Source organism: Ursus americanus, chromosome 17 (assembly GCF_024610735.1).
Source record: "Ursus americanus isolate L20-20 chromosome 17, mUrsAme1.1.p, whole genome shotgun sequence".
NCBI lineage: Eukaryota > Metazoa > Chordata > Mammalia > Carnivora > Ursidae > Ursus > Ursus americanus.
Window position 1 is genome coordinate 9,482,455 of NC_142143.1, and position 13,038 is coordinate 9,495,492.

The 13,038-nt window shown below is 55.2% G+C and overlaps 1 protein-coding gene across 1 annotated transcript; it reads left to right on the plus strand.

Moving 5' to 3' along the window:
- Positions 1 to 255: 255 nt before the first annotated feature.
- DNAL4 (dynein axonemal light chain 4) lies at positions 256 to 12,224 on the plus strand. The gene is made up of 4 exons (XM_045779918.2): positions 256 to 359; positions 7,867 to 8,076; positions 9,743 to 9,826; positions 11,119 to 12,224. Exons 2-4 carry the CDS (start codon positions 8,008 to 8,010, stop codon positions 11,281 to 11,283), a joined length of 318 nt encoding a protein of 105 aa, XP_045635874.1. The 5' UTR covers positions 256 to 359; positions 7,867 to 8,007; the 3' UTR covers positions 11,284 to 12,224.
- The last annotated feature ends 814 nt before the right edge of the window (positions 12,225 to 13,038 follow it).

A 13,038-nucleotide genomic window follows, 5' to 3' on the forward strand; every position in this document is an offset into this window, starting at 1 on the left:
TTTGTAATTTCAAAAGTCTAAAAGAAGCGCCCAAAGTAATACCGCCCTTCAAAGTTTGTTCCTCTAAAATGCGAACTTCTGTATCTCCGCCGGCTCCTCAGGCCCACTTAAGACGACTATAACTGAAGCTCCGCCTCCCTAGCCTCTAGCCACGCCCCTTTCCGTACAAGCCTTACGTTGTAAGGGGCCTTTAATATTGATCGACACTTCTATTCACCAATAAAAAGTGAAATTTCCGTCAACGTCCGGTGAGGGGGCAGGACTTCCTTGTTGTTGCTAAGACACTCTTGTTTCGCTCCTTGACAACCCTGGCGGGGGTGCACTAGCTGCGGCCCCGGCTCCGGCCCCCGCGGGAGCAGGTGAGGCCCCGGGGCGCGGCGGGCAGCCGGGCGGGGAGGGCCGGCCCGAAGCGGGGCCGAGAGGCGTCGCGGGGTGGGTGGGGCCTCGCCCACCGCGGAGGCCCCACCTCAGTCTCCTGCCTTCTGGTCCCCAGCCCCAGGTCCTCCAAACCCCCACCCCACACTTCGGGGACCTGCGAACTCGGCCGTGACAGATTAGCGGTGGCGACTCTGCGGGCTGCTCCTTCCCCCCGACACCTGATGCCCCGCCCTGCTGCGCAGTCCCCCAGACTTCCGAACCCGAACGCCTCCCCCCCCCCCAAAGACCTTGATTCCCCCCGACATTTCGCGGAGTAATTTCCCACTCCCGCGGCTGGACGGGTGGTCGCTATCGCCTTGGCCCAGACCATTTATTTGACTTGGACAGTCGGTGACGTGCTAAGACTCCAGGCTGGTCAGTTCCTTCTTTGGGCCTCAGTTTCCCCCATCTGTAAATAGAAGTTGGATTGAATAATCTCTAAGGCCTCTTCGACTCTGACGTTCTAGGACGTGATTCTTTGACCCAGCTGTAGGCTTCTTTGTGGATGTGCTACCCATGGGACTTGCCGGGTGTAGTGAAAAGAACTTGGCAAACCTAGTTTGGATTCCCAGTTACAGGACCTTAGCAAGTTATCTAACCTCCTGGGCTCCCGGCTGAGTATATATGAAATCAGGATACCATAGGGCATCTCCTTGGGGAATTCTGAGGATAAATAGGAATTGAAGTATGAAGAGTCCAGTCCGGTGTGGATTTAGTATGTGTTACTTCACTTCCTCTGTCTCTTACTTCCCCACGTTCTCCCCCTCTGCGAAGTGTCACCAGCACCCTTAGTGTCAGCCGTCATTTCTTCATGTGACCCTCAGATCCAGAGCTCCTGCTCTGATCTTTCTCCTGGGCTTCTTTAGGGGTTAGGGGTGCTTTGGGGTGGGGCTGAGGGTAGCGTGAGTTGTATCGCTGTGGTGGTTGGACTGATAGCTTCCCTTCTGCACCCGATGATCCTTGATTTGGTGATTACCTCCTCCTGACAAGACACCTCCATTCGCATGTCTCACCAGCCACTTAAAGTAGTTCCAAAATCAAACTGGCCTAACTCTTTACCTGACCATCCATTCCACCTGACTTGCCCTGTGTTTCTCAGTGGCGTGGCCATCCTCCCTCCCTCTGCCATGCCCCTCACACTCAGGCGGTTGTCAAGTTCCTTTGATTCTGCCTCCTCGAGGACCTCACATCTTCTCCATTCTTGGAGCTACCATCCTGACTCAAGTCTTTAAGTCTTTAATGCCTGTCCCCTGAGCCAGTGCTCTAGCTTCCTAGCTGGTGTCCCTTCCTCCAGTCTTTCCTGTTTACCCAGCCCACCAGAATAATCGCCTGAAAACAATGCAATGTCACCAACTCGCAAGAGACCTCCAAAGGGCTTCTCGTTCCCCACTAAAAATATCCACTTCTCAAGCCTAGGTGTTAGAGCCCTTCTGTACTTTCCCAGCCCAACCCCAGCATTTTTTCCCAGGCTTCTTTTTCCCTTCTCCTGTGCCAGGTTCTGTCCTCTAGCCAAACTGGACCGTTGGAAATGCTTTGAGCTTTCTGCTTGGATATCACTGTGTTTGCTCATCTCTCTGCAGAGGGGTCTTCCTCACCTTGTCCACTTGCCAGGATTCCCACTCAAATGCTGCCCCTTCCACCGAGCTTTTCTTGCTGTCCTCTACCCTGCCCCTTCGAGAATTCTCCTCCCTCTGCCCTGCATCTGCCTTGTGGCACGTACTGCTTTCTGCCATGAACCATAGTTGGTTCCTTGTGTATGTGTGTTGGTCTTTCAGATTGTAAGCTCCTTGGAAGCAGAGACTCTCTTGCTTATAGTGGAGTCGTTGAAAAAGCATAGTCTTGAAGTCCTATATACCTGAGGGAATCCTAGCTCCTCCATTTGTTAGCTGGTTAGAAAGTCACTCCTTTTCTCAGCCATCATGGTCACCAGAAAAGTAGGCATAATAGCGTCTGTCTAACAGAGTTATTGGGGGGGGGTAGTAAATAAGATCCCGTATGTAGGACACCCATCCTGTGGCCTTGCTCAAGGTCATTGTTCAATAAATATTGAACGGATTGGATACGTCCTCTCCCTTCCCAGGGGGTAAATGAAATATAATTTAATCACACTGTAGATATCTGATGGGCTTCTGCCATGTGCCAGACACTGGTCTTTGCACTCTGGGACATCTAGAGAAGAATAGATAAGGTCCTTTCAGCTTCGGGTGATTGATCGGACTCACGACACACTGCTAAGTCGTGACTGGTTGTGAGATGGCACCGGTAATTAGCAATCGTGAATGATAAAAAACATAATAAATCAGCGCTAACTCCAATTTATTTCTGTAATAATGTCATTCTTAGTCTCTTACGTTGAAATCTGTTCTCTTGAGTGGGAAGGGGGGTGGGAAACTGCGTAATCCACTGTCTGTGGGAAGCATCTGTTCTCGTGTAGAGCTAATAGCTGTGATGGTTATGACTTTTTGCTGTACTTTGTATCTTGACAAAAATGTTTGGGATTTCATCCACATTTGGGTATGTTGGTGAGAGGGTACCATGCGAGTCAATATTGTTTATTATATCGGGTCACACATAAAGAAAATGTCTTCATCTCTCCATGTCTTTCTCTCCCCCCTCCCTCGTTTGTCTTCCCTCCCTCCCCTTAGTCTAAGGCACAGCAAAAGTGTTCACTGGACTACAATAAAATGAGAAAAAATAAGGGTAGTGTTAAAAACAAGAGCAACAGCAACAACTTCCCTTGTGTGTGTGTGTGTTTGTGCGCGCGTGCACATGCGCGTGTGTGAAAGGTAATTGTCTTTTCTGAGGACTGTCCTTTATTCTGCAACCATCTCCTTGTAACTATTAAAACCTTCCTTTATAGTAGATGCGTTTAATGCTCTTGCTTAGCATGATTTAAAAATGCAATCCTGTGTTTGCTTCCCCCTTTCTAAACTGGTCTGTGAAATCCAGATCGTCCGTGTTGTTTCCTGACCTCACCACCATCTTGGATGAATGGCCCCAGGCCCTTAGGTTGCTCTCTCTCCTCCCCCCGCCAGCTTTGGTCTGTGTTTGCCAGAAGGCAGAGGGTAGACGTGGCCGGGAAAGGCGGGAGGGTGACCGAGGTGCACCAGTGTGTGTCCTGGATATGGCTGGAAGCACGAGGTGTGCCTGGACAGGTGGCGGGACTGGGAGATGCTGAGAATTGAAGCTATTTGCGTTTCTGTCTGTCTCCTACTTGCTTGTGACTGGGGAAAAGGCATAGAAGGTGGAATCAGAAGAGGAGGTGTGGGTTTGGATCCGGGCTCCGTCATTGCAGGCTGTGTACCCTGGGGCCAGCCCCCAGACCTCTCTGAGCCCCAAGTGCCTCATCTGAGAACGGGCGTGGATGCTGCCCCCACAGGTTGTTGTGGGGTGAAACGAGACAATGAATGTGAAAACCCAGTGTACCCACACCACTAGCGCTGGCCCCAGCTTGTGCTACAGAATTGCCTTGTGACTTTCGTCCGTCCGTGCTAGTACCGTGGTTTGCAGAGTGACAACTCGGCAAGTGTTTGTTTGTTTGGCTGAATGTCTAGATGTTTCGTGAGCTGGCGTATGAAGAAAGACATTGCAGGTCCCCCTCCGAGTGCACCAGTAACAAGAGCTGACATTTACTGTGAGGTAGTCTGTGCTTCATCCCAATTTCCAGGTGAGAAAACTAAGGCTTAGAGAGAGAAACACTTGTCTGAGACGTGATATGTCGATCCGGACCTGCCTGTGGAGCCCACACCCAGCCACCGCCCTGTCCTGCTCTGAGTGTGTCCTCCCATCTCTCAGATCCCGGTGGTGGTGACCGGGGGCACCCCAAGGTCCACAGGCCAGAAGTGTTCTGGGCATTGAGTGGCTGGGGGTACCCCCAGAGGGCGGGCAGACACTTTGGGCCTTATTTCCCAGAATCCTTTATTTCTCCCCCATCCTGCCCAAATCCCCTAGCCCTCTTCAGGATTCTTCCGAAATGCTTCAGACACAAAATAATATACAGCGACTGAGGTCAGTGTCACCAAAGAGCAAGGCACAGACAGCAGGACAGGGGCACTGGCTGTCTCAAGGCGATGACAGGAAGAGCCCTGTCCATGCCCCCTGTTGCCTGGGAGAAGCCTCGCAGCAGACATGGGCGAGGCTGGGCAAAGCGTGCAGAGGCGCCCTTGGTCCGGGAGGAGAACAGGGGGCCGGAGAGAGGGCACGGCTCTCACCGGCCTGGTGTACCAGGACGTCCTGGGACTGGTACCCAGCAGATCCAAGGACCCTAGCCATGGGCACACTTGCATTATTAAAGGGCTCTCTTTTAGGCCTGATGGGACTTCTTTCTGGCCTGGAGCTGTCAGGCACACGCTTATTTGCATTGAAGATTGATACGGTTATTAGAGCTTCTGGGTCTGCTATTTTTGGTAGCGTTCTTCCAGCCGGGCCTTAAATCGCGGCTGAATGACTCTAGCTGTACTATAATGATACAGCATCATAAAAGATTCTCCTACCTTTCTGTATTTGGAAGCACATCATCTATAACTGTTCCTTTTTATTCTGTAAGTCTCATCCCTTTTGGATCCCCAGAAGTACAGGCAGTGGTTAAGAAAAGCCATTTGCAATTGTGGTCCTTAATAAACATGCTTGACTAATGTGGATGAAGTCCTGGCTAATGGCAGGGCAGCCGTAAGAGCCGCGCGGCGAGAAGAGTGTGCAGACCTTTGCCGTTTCCAGATGCTCCCGGGCCTCTAATCAGTGCTCGCGATGGATCTCTAAGAAGGAGGAGATGGGTTTCTCCCATTTCACAGAGGAGGAAACCAAGGCTCCGATTCAGTTACTTGCCCAAGGCTACAAAGCAAGGGAGAGAGCAGAATTCATTTTGGTTTTATAGAACGGGCATTCAAGCCTAAATTCTCTGCCTCATGGTTCCCTTGCCTCCCCCACCTCCAAAAAATACCTGTCCCAGTGGCTTTTCCCCCTTTGTTCCTGAAGAATAGACTTTGGTAATACCTGAGTCCTGTTTCATCAGGATTCCACGTTCTCGATCCACGGAATCCAAGCAGCGTGTGCGCGCTCGCCTCTGGATTCGCTTCCAGGCCACTCCAGGCCAACACTGGTGAGCCCCGAGGAGGAATTGGATCGAATTGAAATATTGAGGTGGAAGAGGCCCGGTTCAGCGTTTTCAGCTGAAAATCTTGGGAAGTCAACAAACCTTAAAGCCCTTAGCCTCTGATCATCGCTGCGGCCGCCACCCCTGTCACACCTTGATGGCGTGGAGGGGGTGGCAAGCACGTGGCCTTGGTGAAAGCCGGGAGGACAGGATGCAATTGGAGATGGGCCTTAACATTAATGAGCAAAGACCAAACGAGTCACTGGATTTTGTGAAATAAGAAGCAGGAGCAGGGGCGCCTGGGTGGCACAGCGGTTAAGCGTCTGCCTTCGGCTCAGGGCGTGATCCCGGCGTTATGGGATCGAGCCCCACGTCAGGCTCCTCCGCTAGGAGCCTGCTTCTTCCTCTCCCACTCCCCCTGCTTGTGTTCCTTCTCTCGCTGGCTGTCTCTCTCTCTGTCAAATAAATAAATAAATAAATAAAATCTTTAAAAAAAAAAGAAGCAGGAGCAGAAAGTACAAGGAGGGGGCCCCTGGTCGTTTGCCGGCTTCCACGGAGAGCCAAAAATTGCTAATATCCGAGTGCTCCAAATGCCCGGGCCTGATGACCTCAGAGGAGCCGTCTGTCCCCCGGGAAATCAGGTGGTGGGGTTGGTCCAGCCTGGTGCGAGGGAGCCCACCAAATGGGGTGGCGCGGACGGCTTCTGAGGCCGCAGAGAGAGGGAGAAAATTGAGGGCACGGCTCGGGGAAAGTACACAGAAAGCTCAGCTCCCGGCCGCACGAGGGTTGAATTCGCGTCAGAACAGTGGTCGCCGACAGGCCAGACGGCAAGCGTGTGCTTCACGGCTGGGGTCACAGGAGCCGCACCGGTGGTGGCGGCTGGCTGGAGGCCGGTTTCGTGGGCGCCTCCCGGGTGTCGGCGCTGTGACGGCCCACATCGGGGACCGGGCCGGAGTCAGACCCCAGCCCTGCTGCTCTCTCGCTGAGGCCTCGGGCCAACGGAGTAACGGCTTCAGGCCTCCGTTCGTGCTGGCCTCCCCCACGGGGTCGCTGCAGCAGTGGGGTGCTGGGGACCAGAAATCTAGCAGATGTCATCCATAGTTACTCTGCTGGGCATCTTCCGGCTTCGGTGGCTGTGCCGTGAAAACAAGCCTGTTCAGAACCGTGAGACGTGCTGGTGTAACATGATCGGGCTGTTTGTCCAGCGCGGATGGTTAAACAGGGTTCACAGCACGGTGGTTTGTATACATCTAGATCAGTACTTGTTGTTGTTGTTTTATTTTTGAGAGAGAGCGAGTATGAGCTGGGGGGAGGGGCAGAGGCAGAAGCAGACGCCGTGCTGAGCCAGGAGCCCGATGCACGGCCCGATCCCAGGACCCTGCGATCGTGACCTGAGCCGAAGGCAGACGCTTCACCAGCTGAGCCACCCAGGCGCCCTAGATCAGTACTTCTTCTGAGATGAAAAGTGCTTTGAGCTACAGGAAAAATGGAATTGTAAAATGAAGAGAAACACCAGGATTTCTAGCAATGCTCCCAGACATTTAGGATCCAGGCTCCTCTCTTTAGGAAAAGTCCCATCTGTTATTACATAACTAGATTGGGAAAGAAAAAAAAAAATCCAAACATACGTATTAGGCTTTATACCTCTGTGTTCATATGCACACACATTCCCTCATATGTGTGGCCACGTGCCGGGCCCTGTGTTAACCGCTTTGCACACATTGTCTCACCTGGTCTCTTACAGCCCCCAAGAGAGAAATGTGACTACCCCCGTGTTACTGGTGAGGCATCTGAGGCCCCAGTTCATGCTGCTGGTGAACAGTAGAACCAGCACTAATGCCCAGGCCTTATACCTTCTGGACCAGCCAGACGGGACAGGGAGGCCTGAGCTGGGAGCCAGGCACGCCCAGGAGGACACGGAGCATCACTGCTCCCGGTCCTTCTGCACATCAGGGACCTGTGGAAGGAGGTACTTGCTTGCATAAGCCCAGGATTGTCGACCTTGACATTTAGCTTTCTAACCACGTGTGCGGGGCAGTAGGGACCGCGCGCACTCGTGTCCCTGCAGAGTGCTGCATCTGTTAATTGCGAGCTCCAGCTCCATCCTCGGCCTGGCCCGCAGTCAGTATTTGTCTTGGTAATGACAGTGTGGGCTTCTAGCAGCATACCAGTGTGTTCTTACCGGTCCCAGCAGCTCGCGTTGACTCATCCTCCCGTCTGCAGACTTGCTGGCCATTTGGAAAAGGATGTGGAGGAGTTAAGACGGGGAGGTGTCACATTGTCAGTGAGACATTTCTAATTTGTGATGTATGGGTTTAAAGCCAACTCTTTCTCCTGGTTTTTCCTGTTTTCTACAGCACCCCTAGAGGAAAGACATTTTCTGCTCCCACCCATTTGGCAGGACCTGCTTCCCGAATCTGCCGGGCGTGTCTTACTGCCAGGGCCAGCACCTCCCGAAAGCCCCGCTCTCTCCCTCCAGTGGTCACAGTGGAAGGATCATGGGAGAAACGGAAGGGAGGAAAGAGGAGGCTGATTATAAGCGACTGCAGACCTTCCCTCTGGTCAGGGTAAGCCTCAGGGGAGCGAGGCAGGGAGGCTGGCTGGGCTCACCAGCCTCGGAGTGAGGCAAGGAGCTCGTTCCCTGCAGGACTGCAGGGGGAGGAAGTGAAGGGCTCGGCAGACTCAGATCTCGAGGTCCGGAAGTTGACAGCGCTTCATTCGTCATCCATTCATTCGTCCAACAAGTCTTTCCTTAGTCCACCTGCTACGTGTTGGGCACTGTTCTAGGCACTGTGGATGTAGCAGTGAGCAAGACAGAGGCCTGGGCCACATAAAGGGAGGCTTAAGGGACATAACTCAGGTAATTAGTGCTCTAAGGAAAAATAAAGCAGGTGTATGGGGCTAGAGAGGAGAGGTTAGCTTCTGGAAAGAGTTCTCTGACCTCTGACTTGAATGAAGTTGGGGAGATAGCCTTGAGGATATCTGGGAAAGAACATTCGTAGCAGGGGAAACGGCGAGCACAGAAAACCCAAGGTAGGCTTGAGCTCCGCATCTTGGAGGAACAGAAGGATCGGAGTGCCGAGATGGGTGGCGGGATGTGAGGGCCAGAGTGACAGCAGGCCAGACCTCACAGGCAGGCCAGCCACCCAGACAGACGCGGTGACAAATGTGAATTCTATCCTGAGTGCAAAGGCGAACAATGGATGTTTTAAACAGAGGAGTAATGTGACCTGTTTGATGTTTTTAAAACCTCACTCCAGCTGTTGTAAGGAGAATGGATTTTCGGGGACCAGAGTGGAACTGGGGAGACCAGTGAGGACGCTACTGCAGGGACCCAGAGAGATGAGGGGGTGGCTGGGTCCAGGTTGTGGTGTGGAGATGGGTGTGGTCACACTCAGGACAGATCTTGAAGGTCAGGGCAGTAGAACTCACTGACGCCTTGGGTGCCAGGTACAAGGGCACACGATAGTCAAGATAGCTCCCAGGGTTGGTTTTTTCCAGAACTTAGGAGAGAAGATGGTGTCAATTACCAAGAGAGGGAAGATGGAGGAAGAGTAGTCGAGTTATCTTTTAGACTTCTCAGTGAGCTTGTCAAGTAGACGGTTGCACATAGGAGTCTGGAGCCCCAAAAAGAGGTTGTAGCTGGGAATGACAATGTGGGAACCCTCCCCATGTAGACGAGAGACAAGTCCACAGGACAGGGTGGCATCTGCTAGAGAGGAGACTGCTGGAGAAGAGAGAGAGTGGAGATGGAGCCCAGGACCGTCCCGCAATCAGGAGGAGGAGGGGGGACCCAGCAAAGTGGATGAGAAGGAGCAGCCAGAGGCAGGAAAAAGCGGGAGACATCGAGAGCAGCCAAGCTGTCTCTTCAGGCTTTTGGGGTGAGATCCAGCTGTGTTCTGGGGCCACTTCTAAACTGTTTCCGTAAGTCGCATCCTCTCCTGCCCGGGGCCAGCCTGCTTCGCCGTGGCTGCTGGCTGGAACGCGATGCCGATGAAGCTTCATGCCCTTGCAGGGGGGCCCGGCTGTTAGAGCCCGCTTGGTTCCACTGGATTCCATGCCCTCTGCCCACACCCAGCTGCACACCCCGAGTCCGGAGATGGGTCCCCTCTCTGGGCTGTGCCAGGGCAGCTCCCCAGTGTCCATGCCTTAAGCTTTGGACAGAGAGGCCAGCCCAGAAGGCCAGGTGGCGGGCTAAGCCTCTCTCTGTTTGTCCCCCTGCCCTGTCTCTAGCACTCGGACATGCCAGAGGAGATGCGAGTGGAGACCATGGAGCTGTGTGTCACGGCCTGTGAGAAATTCTCCAACAACAATGAGGTATTGCCATCGGTACAGGTGGCCTCTTGTGCCTTTGGTGACCCCGTGGGTGAATCAAGTGGCCCCCGGCCCCAGTCCAGCTCCAGAGACTCCTTCTGGGAGCTGGCTAGCACCTTCCTTGGAAGCGTTCAAAGCCTAAGGAAGGCCAGGAAGGGAAGGGGCTGGTGCTGTCTCTGGGTGCTGGTCTGCTGGTCACGCCCAGCCCTAGAGGGCTCTCCGTGCCGCCCCTACCTGTGTGCCCTGCCTCAGGCAGCCCACCCAATAGGCTTGCCCCTTGGCTCCACCCCAGTGGAGAACAGGGCCTGGCCAGTCATTCATTCATGTATCCATTCATCCATTGAGAAAAGATGTGAAATGCCATCTCCTTGCCAGTCGCTGTTCTAGGTGCTGGGGACGCGGCCAATAAGCATTGTCGTGGGAACATCATTCATCAGGGTGATGATGAGTGAGAAAGTCAGTATCGTGGTGGCCGATGGGGAGGCAGACCTTGGCCGATGAGAGGCTGTGCTTTGGGCCAACCAGGCCCCAGTCCCAATGCTGTCTGCAGCCCTTCCAAGCTCTTTGACCTTGGATGCCCATTTCTCATCTCTGAGCCCCGGTGTCCTAGTCTGTAAGGGGAGTCAGATGCCCGTCCCCGCTGGGCGCTCGTGAGGACGTGTGCACTGAGGTGGCGGGGCCAGGCGCCCGGCTCGCCGTGGTGCTCAGCGCACACCTGAACGTGGGGCTCCCCCTCCGAGGCTGGGTCCTCTGCCCCTCCCTAGACTTCTTCTCAAAAGAAGCTTCTGAAAGAGCCAGCGCAGGAAGGCGTGGGGGCTGTTGCCGTAAAGGAGGGAAGCAGCCCAGCTTCCCTTCCAGGAGCCCCCAAGCCCATTAGGGAAAAGCCTCTCTGTTCCCTGAAAAAGCTGTCAGCTGGCAGTGAGGACGATCCGCGTACAGTCTGCGGGGTGCTGTCGGGCGCGTTCCCGCGTGGGGTCCCGAGCACGGCCTGGCGCTGTGGACGCCAGGGACAAGCGCTCAGTGGCAGAGCCGGAACTTGGACCCCCGGCTCTGTCTGCAGACTGGTGTCTGCTTCCCTCCCTCCCCAGTGTCTTCTCGACAGGTGGGGTCATGTCTGTTCTTCCATCCCTGTGTAAGAGCCCCCGGCAGGGCGGGCCAGTGTGGAAACCCTTCCTGAAGGTTCCAGGAGAAGGAGAACAGCAGTAGGGCGACAGGCTCTTCCTTGCCAAGATTCCCAGAGAGGGGATTGATTCGTGCCCCATCTCCCCCGGTGACGAGCGTCCTCTTCATTCCAGAGCGCTGCCAAGATGATCAAGGAGACGATGGACAAGAAGTTCGGCTCCTCCTGGCACGTGGTCATCGGCGAGGGCTTTGGGTTTGAGATCACACACGAGGTGAAGAATCTCCTCTACCTGTACTTCGGGGGGACCCTGGCTGTGTGCGTCTGGAAGTGCTCCTGACGCTGCCCCCCCCAGTCCCCGTCCCCTGCGGGGCCTCTTCCTGCCGTCCCTCGCCCCTCGGGAGGGGGAGCAGCCCCAGGCAGCTCCTGGTTTTTCAGAGGAGAGTCTGGGGTCTTTCCTTTCGCCCCTTCGTGCAAGTTTCTGAGTCACGCCCAGTGTGTGCACGTGTGGACCTCTCTTTCCCCAGGCTCCTGGTGTGTGAAGGGGAGAGCACCCTGTGGTCTCGAGGCAGGGGAGTGGTGGGAAGCGGGACAGGGTAGGAGGGCGGGGAGGTGGAATTTTTCTCACCAGGACATGCCAGCCCCACCTCTCTTGGGGGCTGCTCTCCCCTTGCCTCCCGGGACCCCCGCCTGTCCACCCCCAGCACTGCCGGCAGCTGCCCACTGTCCTGGTCTTTATTGGCTGGAGGCAGATGGCCCCAGGAGGAGCCTGTCCTCTCAAGGGACACTGGCAGCGTCTCCCCTTGTCCTCTGGAGAAGTGGTGACTCCCCAGAAGCCCCTTCCCCAGTCTGACCCCAGGCCGAACAAACCACTGCATCTCGTTGGGCCAATAGCTCCCTAGTCCCCGGCTTTGGCATGAGGACCGAGCAGCCTTCCCCTGTCCTCCCTCCCTCCCCAGCCGCCAGGCCGGGACCTTTAGTACGGCCTCCACCCCCGCACTTGGTAACCGAGGCAGAGAGTGTGGGTGTCGCTGAGCCTTGCGAGGCCCCCGGGCCAGGAGTGCACTCCCCACGAGGCCTGTTTCGGCAGGGAGTCCTGCCTGTCGGCTACTTCTCATCAGGGACCACATGCTGATTTGTACTTCTTATCTCTGCTGGGTTTTCTATATTCTTTTTTGAGCGTGGGGAGAAGGGTTTTAGTAGAAGGGTGAATCCTATTTTACACAGCGGTCTTATTTATATAATGTCTTGGTTTTTACAATTAAAGTGACCAAAAACGGACCTCGATCTACGGCCTCTTCAGGTTCCGGCGGGGGGGGGGGGGGGGAATGGGCTCAGGCTCCTCAGGCTGTGATGGGTCCCAGGAGCCCAGGGAGTCTTCTGGAACCTGTGCCCAGGCATAGTCCTGCTCGCTCGGGCCCTGCCCCTCACCATTGTGTCCCAGATGGGGGCTGCGGGCCCTCACTGGGGCCACGCAGACACTGAGCGAGACACCCTCGGTGGCCAGACCGAGCTGCCATGGCCATAGAGACGTTTTCAGCCTCACATGATGGAGTTTGAGTTCGAAGCTGTTCATTCAAGGGCTGTCGAGGGCCAGGCCCCAGGGGCAGGGACACGGAGATGGGAAAGCCACAAACCCTGCCCTCCGTCGCTCACGGTCTGCTGTGGTCTGGAGCAGAGGAACACTTGAACCCGCTTGTTTCAACCGGACAGGAAAAGTAATGTGACCGAAGATAGGCCAGGGGCCCTCCAGCAGGAGGAAGGGGCGCCTCCACACCCAGCGCGGGGAGTGAGGAGGGGGGGTCTCTGGCAAAAGCGACTCTTGAAGGGGGACGCGGCTTCCCTGGGGGAGGGGCTACCCCAGGCCAAGAGTGGTGGGAGTAAAGACTCAGGAGGCAGAAGGAATTTGAGGATGAGGGGGGCACACTGTGGGACTGCGAAGCCCCTTCTACTCGGGGGCCGGCCCCTCAGTTCAAGTCTCAGACCCTAAAATGCTGGGCAGAGCTGGGGCAGTCTGTCCTCCGCAGCCTTCCTGAGACGGCCCTCCTAGGACACTCGGGCCTGGGGTCTAAGGCTGACCCAAGGCTGGAGAGAT